Here is a 17,470-nt window from a genome sequence, read left to right on the forward strand (position 1 = left end):
GCTTATAGACAGTTCTAAAACAGGTAAAAGATGAAACTGAAAATGTTGAGGGAAATGTCTGATATTTTGGTAAAACTTAACAAAAAAAGTAACGTTTCTGTGCTGTCTCATTGTGGTTCCTTTCAATCAGGCCCGTAGCCAGGATTTCGTTTCGGGGGGGGGGGGGGGGGGGGGTGTGATTTTTTTTCAGGGGGGGTTTTGGGGGGGCTGAGTCTGAGTGAAAGAGGGTCTAGCCTAGCAAACCTTTTGTATCATTACCCCAATACCCCCATGCATATGGGATATATTGAGTATGGTGATCAGATCATGATATGAATAAACATAACAGTTTAAATAATGCACCAGTAAGGCCTTTTCGCGAACCACCATGAGAATTTCGGAGGGGGCTGAAGCCCCTAAATCCCCCCCCCCCACCCCCGGCTACATGCCTGCTTTCAATAATTATTCTACATCCTTAGTGCCTTGCTGTTTTTTCATAGCTCAAATGCTTTGCTTGTGCAAAGGGATTTGAGCAAATTATATTTCTCCATGTAGGAGACTTGCATTCTTGTAACTTTGTAGCATACTGAAATTAGATTTTCTTATACAGAAAAATAGCCTGGGAGTTAGATGGAAAACAGCTCAAGAGCTATTATTAGTCTTGCTGTTCAGATAGGTGCAAACACATTGTTTCTAAGTGGAGAATATTACTTTTTAATTCTGCAGCAGCTCGGTAAAGGTTATGTACTCGTATAATCCGGACAAATGGTTGGGGGGTCTCAGGATGCTGACACAGAAACTGATTGATTTTTCAGAAGCTTCTGAGCAGTTTTTGTTTGACACGGTTGTTAATCAGAGATAGTGAAATACAAAATGCACACGCCCTGTGACAGTCCTGAATGAAATATGAATGCAGCTCTTCCCAGCATAAGACAATGAAGTGTGAGGAGTGTTTCATCATTTGCTGCCCCCAGGTATTTTACCAAGAAAAATGGTGATTTGGATATGCCAGGGCTGCTGAGAAGGTATATGAGGGATGAGTCTTGGCCACTTGCCTGGAGTGCAAAGCCTCAAATGAGATGTGCCGGACAGATGATATATTTTTTCCTATTTTATACTGTCTTCCTGTTCAAGTATGTTTTATGTCTTTCCTGCTGGGTCCACTCTTCAGGAACAGAGAAGACTAGCAAAAGGTTTTATTTTTTCCCCATATCTATTCAGACTAATACAAAATTGTTTTCATTAAACCTTTGACTTTTCCTTGCGTACAGCACTTTACACCACAAATAGCTTGATAGATTTGTAAGCCTTAAATGCCTCTGGATTCTCAACTGCCTTTGTACGATTCTCCAGATACTTGTTTGAACTCTCTTTAGCCACAATTCTGTTCCTGTTTGGAAATTTACTGCCACCAAAAATCTAAAATATTTCTTCCTTGGTTTCTCTTTCAGCACTTAATTTGGCCAAATAATTAGAAATGATCAAAATAATGCTTATTTATGAATTTAGCATTAACCACAAGTTAAAGTATAGTTTCATAACAGCTTCTAGTTGCTTGTTATTGTTCTTTACTCTTTTAATTTAAACATATCTCTTCAGATGTAAATTTGGGCCAGCATCCTCTTTGGCAGTTGAAATGCATAACCTAGAGTTATAGACTCATGACAGTTATTATGCACAAGCCTTATATATCCCATATGCTCATGCATAAGTCTAGAAATGTTAATCACACAATCAAACACCCCAAACTTGGATTGACTTATCAGTGTGAGTTCTGTACCTTTAACTGTTATCAAAAAAGGAACTTTGTCTGAATAGAGTAGCAAAGGCAAAAGCTTAGTCCATCCCAGGAGAACATAAAAGAACCACAAAGTCACTCTACTTTCTCTGTGGTGGCTGTTTGAATTTCTGGGTGAGGAAATTGTTGGAAATAGCAACTTTCTTTAAGCCTCCACTAGTTATTTGTTATGCATATAATTCAGATTGCTTACTGTATTGTATATGTGTATATCGGTATGCATTTTTTTCTTTAACTCTTTGTTGTGGGAGGGGTGCAGACCATGTGATCAGATCTGGGCTTGTTCAGGGCTCAGACTCCATTTTAGAGGTATGCTTTTGAGACTTTGGTAGGAACAGTATGCTTAGATATCCATTGGACTTTCAGTCTCTATTAGATACTCAGAACAGAGAGATACTTTGGACTGTTGCTTATAAGAGATGATGCCCTGTGTTACCTACACAGAGAAACTACTTCAAATCCTGTTTGTAACTGGATTGATATACAAAGTAACTGTATGCTGAATACATGAAGTTTGTGAGTAAACCAACTATGTTACTTTTAAAGAAGTCTACTTATTTTTGTCTTTTGAGTGCATGATTTAAAGGCAAATATATTTTAAGAGAGAGTAGATGTTTTTGGGCAACTAAAGCAACACTTCTGAAACTCTGCTGTGTGTATATATGTGTGTGTGTGTGTGCGCGTGCGTGCGTGCTTTTTGTGCACTGGCATGTCTTTGTCCCTAACAGTTCAAAGACATACCTAGGTACATCAGTTTAACAGCTGAGAAACCTAATTGCCTTGCATGAATGCCATTTTTACCAAATGGTTATGGCATCATTTTCAAAAGGATATGACCTCTAATAAGGTCATATATAGAGCAACAGATACCTATAAATCTCTATATAAGTGTTAAATTGTTCTGTAACTGAATCAATTATGGCACTGATTTACAGTAAGATTATTATTAGTATCAATACTATGGGCAAAATACATATAAACATAAATTATTCAATCAAGAATTGAGAACTCACAACATTTGGTGAATGAGAACTTATTGTTTAATTTTTATTATGGATGTTTTTCTTGATTGAATAATTGATGTTTATATGCGTTTTGCCCATAGTATTGATAATAATAATAATCTTACTGTACATATAGTATGCATTGTGTAAATCAGTGTCATAATTGATTTAGTTACTCTAACAAGGTCATGCTCTTCTAAAGATCTTAAAATCTCCAAAAGCTTATGGAGATTTCCATTTTCCAAAAGAAATGGCAGTGAAGGGGCTCAGGGGCAGCAAGTACTCTGAGGTGGCATTCGTGCTTTGCTCTTTCGGCAGAAGGGCAATTTATCAATGGGCCATATCAAGATCTATAATTTTGGCCCTCAAACCTGTCCTTGACTTATACATGAGTTTATATGGTAGTTCTTAGTTTTGGAGCTAAATTGGAACTGTGAAACTTCCTACTCCTAATTTATAGGAAAGCAGCCATTGTGATCAACAGAGGTCTGATATTCTCTTGATTGGGAAGCAGCTGATTGAGGCTGTCCCATGTGATGTTAAGAATGATAGGTAATTGTGTCAGAGACCCTAATTCTACCTGTTGCACTGAAGATTGCTCACGGGAAGGCATATCAACAGATCTCAGTCAATTGCAGTAGTTGCTTCCCAGTAAGTGAGGATTGTGGAGATCAAGCTAGGATTCCCTGTGTAGCACTTACGCATATGTAAATCCCATACAGAATTCTGGCCAAAGTTCCTGCAATCTGTCCATCAACATCCCTCACACAGAACTGAACTGCTTTCCAGTTTCCAGTCCAGGCACCAAATCAATTTTCTCCTCTCCTTTTCTCCAGTCTTCCTCTCCTTTTCTTCCACCACCTTATCATCAGGAGCAATCACACTCCAACATTCAACTTCGTTCTGTCACCCATTACACCTTACCTTATTCCCATTAACAAGCCATTAACACATCTAAGTATATTTACTCTAAAACATAAACCTGTACCAACACTGTCAGATAATCAAGCATGATAGTAAACATGTTTGGTGTTGTTTTGTAGCTCTAGCAGGGTTTTATCATTCATTGTATCAGTCATGTAAATGTTTCCCTTTTAATACAGAACATATATCTAGATGGGAACAGTGGCTGCTTAATTAGCTCCTTGAGGGCAGTATTTCCAGCCAGAAAGTGAGCTGTTAATCTTTGCTTTCACTGCCGTTAAGCCCTGGATAGTTTTGAAGAGCCCAGAAGATCCTACCTAATCTGTGACAGATTTTCGTCTTGAACTGAGCCCTTGTGGATGATAGCCCATTTTTCTTACATGTAGGGTGACGGGTGCGGAGAACCTTTGCAGCTGATTGATGACGGTTGGTTTTTATCTGTCAGGATGGCTTCAGTGTTGGGGCTGCGCTCCACTTTAATGAACTATTGATTTCCCTTTTCAGACAGCATTGGCTGTGTGTTGCATTACAGGGCAAGCTGTCAAGTTGTAAGAGAGAGGAGATCCTTTTTCCATCCTTGGGAAATAATTATTTGCTATGTTTGGGAAGAGAAAAGCACCACCAGATAGTGTGCTTTTCAATCAGCTCATGCTCTGGCCAGATGTTGTTTGACTATAATTCCCATCAGTCCTGACCAGCTAAAAGGGATGGGAATTGGAGTCTAGCATCACTGGAGAATACCCAAAGTTGTTCCCTCTCTTTTCAAAAACATACAGTTAGCAATACTGAGCCATGGATCCACAACTTCCTTGGTTAATTGAAGTGGTTGCTACTTTAGTATTAATATAGAGTAATCCTAACTAGGGAGCCCCCAGTGGCGCAGTGGGTTAAACTGCTGAGCTGCTGAACTTGCTGAATGAAAGGTTGGCGGTTCGAATCCAGGGAGTGGGGTGAGCTGCCGTTGTTAGCCCCAGCTTCTGCCAACTTAGCTGTTTGAAAACATGCAAATGTGAGTAGATCCATAGGTAGCGGGAAGGTGATGGTGCTCCATGCAGTCATGCTGACCACATGACCTTGGAGGTGTCTATGGACAACACCGGCTCTTCAGCTTAGAAACAGAGATGAGCACACTCCACAGAGTTGGACACTTTACATTAATCCTAACTGCGGCTCTATGAATTAGAATTTAAAAGTATTGAGAGAGACTGGTCTCTATTTTATAAATGGCAGTTTTCATGGTTAGCTAGCATGTACAGGTATTAAAATCAAATATATGTTTTGTTTTAGTTGTATTCGTTTTTCTGTTTTAGCCTTTCTGCTTTTTAAATCATATTGAAATTCAATACAAACATATTTTAAATGAATAGTAAGCAACCAACATTGCAGAACGCATTCCGATTTCCGACTGCTGTAATGTTTATTGTTCATAATTGTGTGGGAAGAGGTGGTAGAGATCAGATTCTGTTCTGTTTTCTTTTGTCCTTGACTGATTTGAACTCTTTCTCCGTAGGTTGCCTGAAAGCTTTCCAGAGCTGCAGAATCTTACGTGTCTCTCGGTAAATGATATCTCTCTACAAGCATTGCCTGAAAATATTGGAAAGTAAGTTCTTTTATTGGTCTTAAGAAAGAGTCAGTTGATATCTGAAATGTGGCAGTGATTTTGCACCAAGGTTTAGCATAATGAGGATTAGTTTTTCTCTCCCCCTTTAAGCTCGATCAACAAGAGAAGGAAGTTTAAGCAAGTTACAGTTCTCTATTAAAATCAAATATAGGCAACTCTTCAACCATAGTCGTTTCAGATAAACTAGATATGGCTAATATACCCATGTCTGTTGGGGAAGGGGGATATACACCCATCCTGTATTGGATCACACACACACCCCAGCCTTTTTAAAATTAAAAACCTTACCCACATCCTTTTGACATCTCCCAATCTGTTGCAGGCTAAAATCACTTTTAGTTTTTGTATAAGCCTTTCTCCAGGCTAAAACAGGTCACTCTTAGCCACCACATCATAAATTTTTCATTTTCTTAAATAGTAAAGAGCAGAGGGTTGGTGCTTTCACTTTAATAATAATAATAATAATAATAATAATAATAATAATAATAATAATATACGTTATTTATATTCCGCTCTGTCTCCCTGAGAGGACTCAGAGTTGATTACAGATAAATATATGGCAAACATTCAGTGCTGTTATGCAGTTGACAGAGACAGACAGTACATAAACAGAGGCAAGGCTTCCCTCTTTTCATCTCTGGCATCTGGCTGTGTTCGACTTGCCCATGAGGAGGTTCTGTTTTTTCATTTTCCACGCTGAGGAGCCTGTCCATCGACTCATTTCCTTGTTGGATTTTTGCCTGCGTGTTTTTCAGGGTGCCCTTTACCTCCTTGCCAAGCAATACCTATTTATCTGCGTACATTTTTTTCTGAATTGCTATGTGACCAGAAGCTGGGCTGATGGCGGGAGCTCATCCCAATCTGAGCTTGAACTGCCAACCTTCCAGTTGGCAGGATCTTCTGTAGCAGGCAGTTTAAACTACTGTGCTAGTCTGGCCCTTTATTCTCCCTTCAGCTAAACAGTGATGAAAGTTTAATGTTATTTCTAGACTCTTAACCTTCTGCGGTTAGAGCAAATCAATTTCTTGTATTTAGATGTCGTGAGAAAGCAGAAGTCTCAAAATTACTCATGCAGCTCCTCTATCCTATCTCTGCTTTCTCTTTAAAAAGTTTAATATTATTTCTAGACTCTTAACCTTCTGAAACCTTTACTTGTGCATACAAAGAGAAAGCAGAGATAGGATAGAAGAGCTGCACGAGTCTTAGGCTTTTTCCTACTTATATTTTGGCAACAAATGGTGGTTGGCTTGAAGATTTTGGCTGGACTAAAAGAAAGGTGTGGGGAATGAAAAGATGTTATCTGGTCCTGGTGATCCAAAGTCATTTTATATCTGAAATGTATATCTGCTCTATGCTTTCTAGGGATACAAATGGATGTATTTTATTTCTAGACATTGCTACGGTATATTGGTGGGATGGGAAGAAGTGCAGTGAAAAGCTATCATGAAGCATCCTGTATTGTGTGTAAATCTCAGACTCAATGGACATGAAGTTCTGGAGCGAAGTCATTTCTAATTTTTCATAGCATTTTCATTTGTGTTTTCTCCTCCAAAGTCCATATTCTAATGCAGCAGTACTCATCTTTGGGAACAACTTGAATTCCACCCATTTTAATTTGGGTACTGAAGATCCCTGTCCAGAACAAGGTTTATGATATACAGGCAGTCCCTGAGTTGCAAACATACAACTTACTAACGACGTCCATACACATTCAACTTAAGAACAAACCTACAGAACCTATTTTGTTCATAACTTGGGGATTTCCTATACTGTGAATCCTTCTAATAGTAGAAAAGTAAGAGTGTTGTTGCACTACAGCTTTCCCAGGTGCAACCTGTTCCCAATCCAACATAGCCACAAGGAGATCTTCTTCAATCTTTACTGCTCTCATCCTTCATTGTATGGCTCTTCAGATACACGATTGTGAAATTGCAGTAACCAGTAAAAATAATTTCCCCAGGCTTTGCTTTTGTTGAATGGGGTGAGTTTGTGAGTGAGAAATAAATAGCTTTTCAAAGTCTTCAAGCTCTTATACATTTAGATTTCATCACATAGTTCAGCAGGAAATTCACTAGGGGCACATGTATACTGACTACTTAATGGAGTTGGAAGGCAACGTGACAGCATGGTGTTTAGATGATGCATACAGCAGTGTGCATTAAGGACTTTAAACTAGGATAAGTGAAGTCTGAAGATACACCAATGTAGAGCCTGCAATGAGCATCAAAGCACCTAAATGTAAACCAGTTTGCTTGGGATTGGTGTCCGGACAATCTGCACATGAGCATTGTGGTGCGTGTGATTAGATTTTCAAAAAAGTAATTTAAATCCCACAAATAAATAAATAAATAAAAAACACAGACATTAAAATGGTAAGACAAAACCTCATATTATTTCTTGTAAACTAAAAGTAGCAAAGAGCTGTGCTCTTCCATTTTAAAAGGAATTAAAATTAAAAAGGAAACAGAAGAAAATGCTATCTCCTGTGCATAAATGTTTTCTAAACAGAACAACCATTTGTAAATTTTACATGCAAGGAGAACCTTACAGTATTTATGTGCATATAATAATAAATTATGTAGGGTGTGTGTGTGTGCACTCACAAAATTACTGTAGGAAGATATATATATATATATATATATATATATATATATATATATATCGAGAGAGAGAGAGAGAGAGAGAGATAGAGAGACAAGAGAGAGTCAGAGAGAGACAGAGAGAGACAAAGAGAGAGTAGAAGATGAATTACATTCAGTATGGGTATAGTAATTTGGTGTAGACTATAATATAAACATTTTGTCACAGTTTTAGACCACACCTCATATTGCATATGCATTTCAATTAAGGATATGCCATATTAATTCCACAAGGAAAAACAAATAGTTTAATCAGATTCTTTTCCTGATACCAGATGTCCTTGAAAACTGCACAGTTTTTCTTTTAAGATGTTTCAAATTGAGATAATGTCTCTGGCATGGTGGTGAGAGATGGGATGGGGGGTTTACAATGTTCCCAGATTATTTCAGGAAGTTGTGGAAAATCAGCTGTGGCTCTTGGAAGGTCTTTGTCTCCCTTTCCCCATTGCCTATTACGCGAAACAAGGATGGGTAAGATAGCTATGGATCTGAAAGCTGTAGCCATCCAGGATCCTTTTTGGGCTCTCCTGTACCTGATTGCTATATGACATTGGAAGGTAATTCTCTTTGTAGGCTGAGGGTGTTGGAGGGCAAGAATGAAACTTCAGTACTTTTTCCATCATTAACCAAAACATTGTGGACTACCCAGCATCTTCAGTACAACGCATCATTTTCATTTTGAAAATTCGCAAGAGTAAATAAATTTTATGTAAATCCTTGCTCCAATTGTTGAGTTAGGGATTCTTGCACAAAATGTGCTGCTTTAAATTTAGACTTCCACCATAGGTGGGGAAAAAGGAACAGGAAGCATTTTTTTCAAAGGAAGAAAAACTCTTTTGGGTACTGTTTTCCCTCTTTGTTACTGTTTCCTTCAGTATAATATTCACGCTGTTGTGCCCACATACAAGCGGAGGGGGACTGGGTTTCAATCTCTTTAAAAACATAACACAACCCCCTGATCTTCAGGGAGTAGGTAGGTCCCGCTTTGCTAACTTTGGTATCACTTGCTCCTGTCTGTACAATGGGCATGAGTCAGTCGTTCAAAGCAGTGCAAGTGTGCTTGTGTCACAGCTTCTGGTGGGCTAGAATTCAAGCATGAATAATTACATGTATTGTGTGTTAAACATACATTGCATTTTCAAATAAGCATATGCTATTGAATGATGCAAAGGGGAAACAGTACAAAAAAAGCTCAATGTTTCCAGAAAAAGTGCTTTTGTGGGCTGTAGATTTTAAAAAATTGCAGAAAATGTTATTTATATTTCTTATGTGCAGGGTGCAGTTCACTATCTATTTTCAGGAGAAATTGGATACAGTTTGAAATTAAGTGGGATGGATCCTTGACCTTACCGTATTTGGTATGCTGAAAGTGCTTGTGTGGGGTGAAATTTCTAGATGGTATACGTGATAGATACCAATTGAAAATGACTTTTATTATGGATATGTGTATGAAAATCAGCTAAGTCTTTAACATGAGAGCAGGACAGTTATTCCTCTTTTCAAATTACTGCAGCGATCTGATTTTTAAAACGAGTATTGGCTTCCCTGCAGATTCTGCATTAATCTCCAAATACACATGATAGCTTTACTGAACTGCAGTTAACTGAAAGTCCTGTTTATATCATTGTTTACAAACATTAACCAGAACGATTTTTTCATCGAAAGGAAATCCTACTTTGCTGTTCCCTAGCTAATCTGTAGGGATGTTCTAGCTTTTCCGTGAATGCTACCTGAGCTTGTCTTCTGGTTGATTGGAACAAGACAGTTTAGACATTACAATAAACAAACTAAAGACAAATATCTATCTATCTATCTATCTATCTATCTATCCATGGATAGTTTGGCCGCTTTCTCTTTATTTCATGTTTAGAAAGAAAACACAGAAATACATACAGATATGTACAGGCAGTTCCCAAGTTACGAATGAGATATGTTCTATAGGTTTGTTCTTAAGTTGAATTTGTCTGTAAGGTGGAACAGGTACATTTTTCAGTGTAACTCCAACCAGATATATATATATAGAGAGAGGGAGGGTTGGAGAAGTGTTGCCGATTAGAGGTCGGCAGTTCAAGCTGGATTAGGATGAGCTCCCACTGTCAGCCCAGCTTCTGCTCACCAAGCAGCAATGTGAGTAGATAAATAGGTAATACTTTGGCGGGGAGATACTAAAGGTACTAAAAGGTGCCCATTCAGACATGCTGGCAATTCGATCAGGAGAATGTCTACGGACAACAAAGCACCTCAGCATGGAGAGATGGAGCGAAAGCCTCCCCCTGGCCCCCGCAGCCAGTCGAGCACAGCCTCCAGATGCTAGAGACGGAAAAGATGGGAAGCCTTTGCCTCTGTTTCTGTCCTGTCCTTGTTAATTGTATAATGGCATTGAATGTTTGCAGTATATGTGTACTGTAATCTGCCCCGAGACTCCTCGGAGAAATAGGGCAGAATATAAATAAAGTATATATTATTTATACTTATATATATTAGCACTCCTGTGGTATTTGTTTTGCTATCTGTGCCCCTGATCAGAAGATTTTACCTCACTTTCTGTCCATGTGATAATTGGATTTTTAAAAATTTGCCTTGTTGTAGAACCAAGGATTGGTGATGAAATATCACTGGAGACGGCTTTTCGTCATGACAACTCTTTCAGGAGTGATTTTCCCTTTTTAGGGGTAGGTTCTGCCCTGTGTATGTGTGGAATAGATAGATAGTTAGGCTAGTGTTACACTTTTAAAAGTACCTGCTCAAACTTGTAAACAAATTCAACTTAAGAACAAACCTACACAACCTATATTGTCTGTAAGTTGAGGATTTCATATTACTCCCAAATAATAATAATAATGGAAGCATCTAAATAGCTATCCTCAAAAAATGAATTCAGTAGTGAACTCATACCCATGGTGCGTGGTATGTTCATACAAAATAAAAGCTTTATCCTAAACACAAATATCTGGAAGGAGATACTCGTTGGAGGGCAAGAATTGAGCTACAGGAGGATTTTCTTCATTGGGGTTTTGCTGCTTGTTTCCCCCAGTTTTTCTGCTTGAGTGATCAAGTACTTTTTTCCATCATTAACAAAAACATACCAGAAGTCTGAAGGAACTTCCAGCATTTCTTGTGATAGTAGCTGGTGAACAAGCAAGCATTCAGTTTGAAAAAAAGCACAGGAAAGAGCAAGCTCTTAATTATGTTCATTAAAAACTTCATTGTCTATGACTGTGTTCGTTCTGGGAATCTCCCTGCTTTCAAAATAACATTTTAATTAAGTTAGTCACTGTATACCAATCTTCTAATCCATATATTCCTTCTGTTAATAGGAGATGGCACCTCAGATATAGTTTTGGTTTTTGCTAAGCAGATCATACTCAGCTTCTGAGATGCTAAGAGAAAAGTATATACAGCAGAGTCTTGCTTATCCAACCTTTGCTCATCCAATGTTCTGTATTATCCAACGCAGTCTGCCCCCCACCTGAATCCACAGCTATTTCAATACATTGTGATGTTTTGGTGCTAAATTTGTAAATACAGTAATTTCTACATAACGTTACCATGTATTGAACTGCTTTTTCTGTCGATTGGTTGTAAAACATGATGTTTTGGTGCTTAATTTGTTAAATTATAACATAATTTGATGTTTAATAGGCTTTTCCTTAACCCTTATTATCCAACATTTTAGCTTATCCAGTGTTCTGCCAGCCCATTTATGTTGGATAAGCAAGACATTACTGTATCAGATATATATCAAACTAGACAGAAAACAGGATAGATGTATACTTGCATGCAGACATAGCATTGTTGTGTCACCTTTTTGTGACTATTTAGCAGCTCACACATTGCCTCCATTGTTTTAGAAACATTCACACTTGAATGGGAAACTGCTATATTCAAATACAGGTCTGATTTGAAACTGAACCAACAAGTTGGTTCTGCCGAAAAGGTCATGTTTTGGAATGTAATCCCCTGAGGCATCTAATTGGTCTCATTCTTCAAGTTGAAAATGCATCTGGAATGCAGGGGGAGAGAAAGAGCAGCCCTCATTACTTAAGAAATCACACACTCCCTTGCATTGGTTGGACGATCTTCTTGCACAAAAAGTTTAAACTCATCTAAAGCACAACTTTTGGAGCATGGCTGGGAGGAAGAAAATCTGTTTTGCATCAAGGTTGCTCAAAATGTGTATATACATTGACATTACTTTTGTATTAAAGAAAGATCTGGAAAGTTACTTTAAGGTAACTTTGCATTTCAAAAAATGGAAAGCACTGAATGAGACACACTGCCACAAGGGCAAAGGCCACTGGCCTAAATTCATAATTAAAGGACTGCCTTTTTCAATCCTGTCAGTGCTGTCTGGCTGTGATGGGACCTGTAGTTTGGAAGACACTTGTTCAGAGAAGGTTATTTGGTGAACTAGAACAATCTTATATCAATTCCTCTGAATTATTGCATTACTGATTACGATGTAAAAAGTTAGTGGTAGTGCTGCAGATTGGGCCAGAGAGTTAACCCAACATAACAGCCGGTATTAATTCAACTGTAAAAGGCAGATAATAATAATAAATAATAAAACTTTATACCCTGCTCCATCTCCCCCAGGGGGACTCAGTGCGGCTTACATGAGGCCACGCCCATCAGTACAGTACACACAATATATTATTTATTTATTTATTTATTTGGCTTGTATACCGCTACTCCCAGTTTGGCTCAAAGCGGTTTACAGAAACGAATTAAAACAATACAATTCACTTTAAAAATAACCATAGCAATAACAATAAGCGGCAAGAACAGGCATAGCCCGGGTTGTTCACCCATCAAAAGCTTGCCGGAAAAGAAAAGTTTTACAGGCTTATAACACAAAAGCATAACAAAACCAGAAAATAAAATACATAAAATGCCAAACCAATATAATACAAAAGCATAACAAAAACAGAAAATAAAATACATAAAATGCCAAACCAATATAATACAAAAGCATAACAAAAACAGAAAATAAAATACATAAAATGCAAAACCAATATAATAACGAACACAGCAATCTAAAATCAAACATTAAGCACAAAAGATTACATTGGGCAAGGCTAAAACTTTTTAAAACACTGGGAGATAGGACAATGTAGATCAGGAGTCCTCAAACTTTAAACAGAGGGCCAGGTCACAGTCCCTCAAACTGTTGGAGGGCCGGATTATAATTTGAAAAAAACATGAATGAATTCCTCTGCACACTGCACATATCTTATTTGTAGTACAAAAGACACTTAAAAACAGAACAATAATTAAAATGAAGAACAATTTCAACAAATATAAAATTATTAGTATTTCAGTGGGAAGTGTGGGCCTACTTTTTGCTGATATAGGATTGTTGTTATTGTGCTTTCAAATCATTTCAAACTTAGGTTGACCCTGAGCGAGGGCCGGGTAAATGACCTTGGAGGGCTGCATCCGGCCCCCAGGCCTTGGTTTGAGGACCCCTGATGTAGATTATCAGGGAGGAGGATCTGGGGATGAGCAAGGATTTAATTGCACATCATAAAATAAAGTGCTTCTGAGGTCAAGAAGTTGTGGTGGTGGCGGCTTCAAATTGTTTCCCGTTTATAGCAAATGTAAAACAAGCAAGCCGTTGTTGTGGTGGTGGTGGTGTATCTGACTTACGGCAAGCCTAAGGCAAATCAGATGAAGACATTGGTTTTGTTCTTGTTGTGCACCCTCAAGTCATTTCTGACTTATGGCACCCCAAAATCATAGAGTTTTCTGGGGTTGGGTGACACCAGTCCAAGGTCATCCAGTGGGTTTCAATGACTGAGTAGGGAATCAAATGCTGGTCTCCAGAGTCATAGTCCGATGCTCAAATCACTACACTGGCTCTCAACTTAGCTGATACTGGTCAAAGGAAGTGGATTTGAAGCAGGACTTTGGACCTTATTGGACATGGTCTTCTCTGTGTCTTCTGCTCATTTTTCCATGTTGCTGGAACGGAGTCGCATGGAGCCCATCACATGAAGCAGGGCAATTTCTGGTGGGAATCTGTGAGGCTTCATTTCGGCATTGTGGAGAAACAGAGTCCAGAGTGTCTTTGGAGGAGTCAGGTGTGACCTGACTTCTTATTGAGGAACACAAAGAGGAAGCAGGGAAAGGATGGGAAACAACATGGGATGGGAAGCCGTACCAGACAACAGGGTAAGATGGTAGGGAATGGAAGAGGATGGTTTCTTCTGCTTTCCACCTTCCTGAACTATGAAGTTCTGTGTCATCCTGAGGTTTCAGTGGTATTCATGGGCACAATTAATTGTAAAGTGCATATGAGTTACTACATTTTGGTATAGTAAGGTCAAGGTAAAGGTTTCCCCCTAACATTAAGTCCAGTTGTGTCCGACTCTGGCGGTTGGTGCTCATGTCCATTTCTAAGCCGAAGAGTCGGCGTTGTCCATAGACACTTCCAAGTTTATGTGGCCAGCATGACTTCATGGCGCACCGCTACTTTCCCATGTTTTCGTACTGCTGAGGCTAACAGTGGGAACTCATACTGCTCCCTGGATTCGTACCTTCAACCTTTTGTGTGTGTTTGTGCTCTTTCATTTCTTAGTGATCTGATTTCAGCATTGTGCCTGTGTTTTCTACTAATGCATTTCTCATCTGTAAAACTTCTCTCTAGTTCATTCAAACGAACTTCCAGTGCAGCAGAAATATTTGGTCTTTAAAATTCCTCAGAATTATTTGTATCTCTCTATAAATCATAAGCCTGGCTGCTGCTCTGTAGTTTATTACTCTGTATCAGAGTATCCCTTGGGTAATAAAAACCTATGCTATGTATGGGATCTCAGGCGACTTGAGGGCACATGTGCATAGGCACACAAGGCAGAGGCAACTATGATATACAGAATCTGGGCATATTTCTGTTTTTATTTTGTTCTGCGAGGTTGGAGGATTAAAAGAGATTATAGCTTTGGGATAATGTCTGATTTCTTGTGTTCCATTTAGTCCAAAATAAAACCCGAGGAGAGGCAGGGAGAATGTTACTATGGTGATGATAGGCTTTTATCCTGGGATGGGGCTTTTAATATGATGGGGTGTAAGTGAAAAGCTTAGTTGTGTCATGTCACTTATGTTGATGAACAGCAGGAAGTTCTGACTGATTGAAGGTGCACTTAATACAGCCTTATGTGACTTTGGTAGCCTCTTATATCATAATTTTAAAATCAATCTGTATGTTTATTTACATTGCAAAAAATGAATATTTTTCTTTTCAATTCTGTCCAAAATATTTTTTAAACAATGTCATATAATTAGATTATAGAATTATTATTATTATTATTATTATTATTATTATTATTTATTGAATTACTCCTCTTCGAATCACTATCAGTGTGGCTAGTATCTATAACTGTGGGATTCTGGGAGTTATTTAAAAATTAACTTTTCCTAAGCTCTGCAACTCACTCTTACTTTTTTCCCCATTCAGTTCCTCATTCTAAAGAAGGAGTTTATGTAACATGTGTATTTATTTATTTACCCTATTTATACCAAGCCTTTCTCAACCCTGAAGGGGACTCAAGGTGGCTTACATACAGGCAACATACAACTCCAATAAACATTTAAATTAAATTAATACATTTTAAACATTTAAAAACATTACATTCAATATTATAAAACGAAGCCATCCATAATCGCAGTCCGGGGCTGATCCAATAATCATTGCACATATTCCATATCTGTTATTGCACTGCAGTATTCTCCGAAGGCTTGATCCCAGAGCCATGTTTTCATTTTCCTTCTGAAGGGCAGGAGGAGGGGGCTGATATAATTTCGTTGGAGAGGGAGTTCCACAGCCACGGGATCACCTCTAAGAAGGCCCTGTCTCTCATCCCCACCTGTTGCGCTTGTGAAGAAGGCAGGACCAAAAGCAGGGCCTCCCCAGATCTTAATCTCTGACATAGTTCATAGAGGGAGAGACGTTCAGATGGATTAATTGGACTGGAACCATTTAGGGCTTTATAGGCTAAAGTTAGCACTTTGAATTGTGCTCAGTAGCAGACCGCCAACCAGTGGAGCTGGCACAACAGGAGGGATGTTTTCTCTCTGAACGCTGCTCCAGTGAGCCACCTGGCTGCTGCCCGTTGGACCAATTGAAGCTTCCGAACAGTCTTCAAAGGCAACCCCATGTAGAGGGCATTGCAGTAGTCTATACGGGATGTGACAAGAGTGTGGACCACCGTGGATGTCTTTGCTTTTGTCTTAGTATAGCATGACCATTATACCCATGAGATCAGCACTTAAGGTTTTTTAAAGCTTTCAACAAAATATACCCTTTCTAGGAATTTTCTAAGTCCTTCTGGCAATTCTTTGGCATACCTTAGAATTGCCCTAGAAGACATAGCAAATTAATAGAAATTATACCTCTCTAGGAATTTTTTTAGGTCCTCCAGGGTAATTCCACAGTAATTTCTGGTAGAACATGTTCGTTTCACTAGGTAGGCAAGCCTCTACCATGGCAGCTTTTAAGAAAGACCTAAAAACTTGGCTCTTCCAATGTACCATCGGCAAGTGAATATATTTCCCATATGCAGTCTGTTCCAACTACTGCTTCGTCCTCATGAGGCACCCCCCCCCCCCCGCGCCCTTAATGAAGGTGTAACTCTACTATTCCGGTCCTTTTGTGTTCCTCCCTCAGAAACCCATTCTCCCTCAGAAACACATTCTACATGTCTCATGGTTTATTCACGGTTTATTTTATTTTGTTATTTCATGTATTTATTTTGATGGTATTTTTGCTTCTTCTATTTTATTTTGCTGTACTGTAATTTTGGGCTTGGCTTCATGTTAGCCGCCCCGAGTCCCCTTTGGGGAGATGGCGGGGTATAAATAAAGATCATCATCATCATCATCATCATCATCATCATCATCATCATCATTATCATCCAGAGTGCCCTATTTCCACAGTAACTTTAGTGCCATGAATACTGCTAACCACTTAATATGTAATGTATTCTCCTGAGTAAAGAGCTCATTTATCTAGGTGTCTCAGATTTATTTATCAGATGTAGTGACACATTTAGTCGTCTTTCAGCATTATGCTTCTGACTACTTAGGAACTAATTTAGTTGGGGAAATGTTTTACCACTGTATCCTCTTTTCAACAAAGCTCAGTAACTTGATAAGTGGGTAAATAATCCAGAAATTAGAATACGTCTTTAATGTTTTGAATAGTTACCGGCCCAATATTGTCATTTATGTGTGTCAGTATTTATTTATTTACTAGCCGTCCCCTGTCATGCGTTGCTGTGGCCCAGTCTGTTTATATGTGTTTGTATGTATATGTGTATATATGTGTGTTTGTGTTTATATATGTGGTTTTGCGCATGCGTTGTAATGTATTTTTCATTTTTTGGCTTTTAAAGTCTCTTCTGCTGTGTTTTTCAGTGTTTTTATGAGTGATGGTCACTTGTTGGCCTGATAGGTGTTATTGTGTTCAAATTTGATGTCAGTTCGTCCAGTGGTTTTTGAGTTATGT

The 17,470-nt window shown here is 38.6% G+C and overlaps 1 protein-coding gene across 6 annotated transcripts in view; it reads left to right on the forward strand.

Moving 5' to 3' along the window:
• Positions 1 to 17,470, forward strand: part of LRRC1 (leucine rich repeat containing 1) — a 126,713-nt gene that overhangs the window by 46,530 nt on the left and 62,713 nt on the right. For all 6 annotated transcript variants that reach the window (XM_060788221.2, XM_060788202.2, XM_060788215.2 and 3 more), the window contains exon 4: positions 5,216 to 5,305. In XM_060788221.2, the coding sequence (XP_060644204.2) occupies positions 5,216 to 5,305 (90 nt within the window). The remainder of the gene's footprint in view (positions 1 to 5,215; positions 5,306 to 17,470) is intronic.

Source organism: Anolis sagrei, chromosome 1 (assembly GCF_037176765.1).
Source record: "Anolis sagrei isolate rAnoSag1 chromosome 1, rAnoSag1.mat, whole genome shotgun sequence".
In the NCBI taxonomy this organism is placed as follows: domain Eukaryota; kingdom Metazoa; phylum Chordata; class Lepidosauria; order Squamata; family Dactyloidae; genus Anolis; species Anolis sagrei.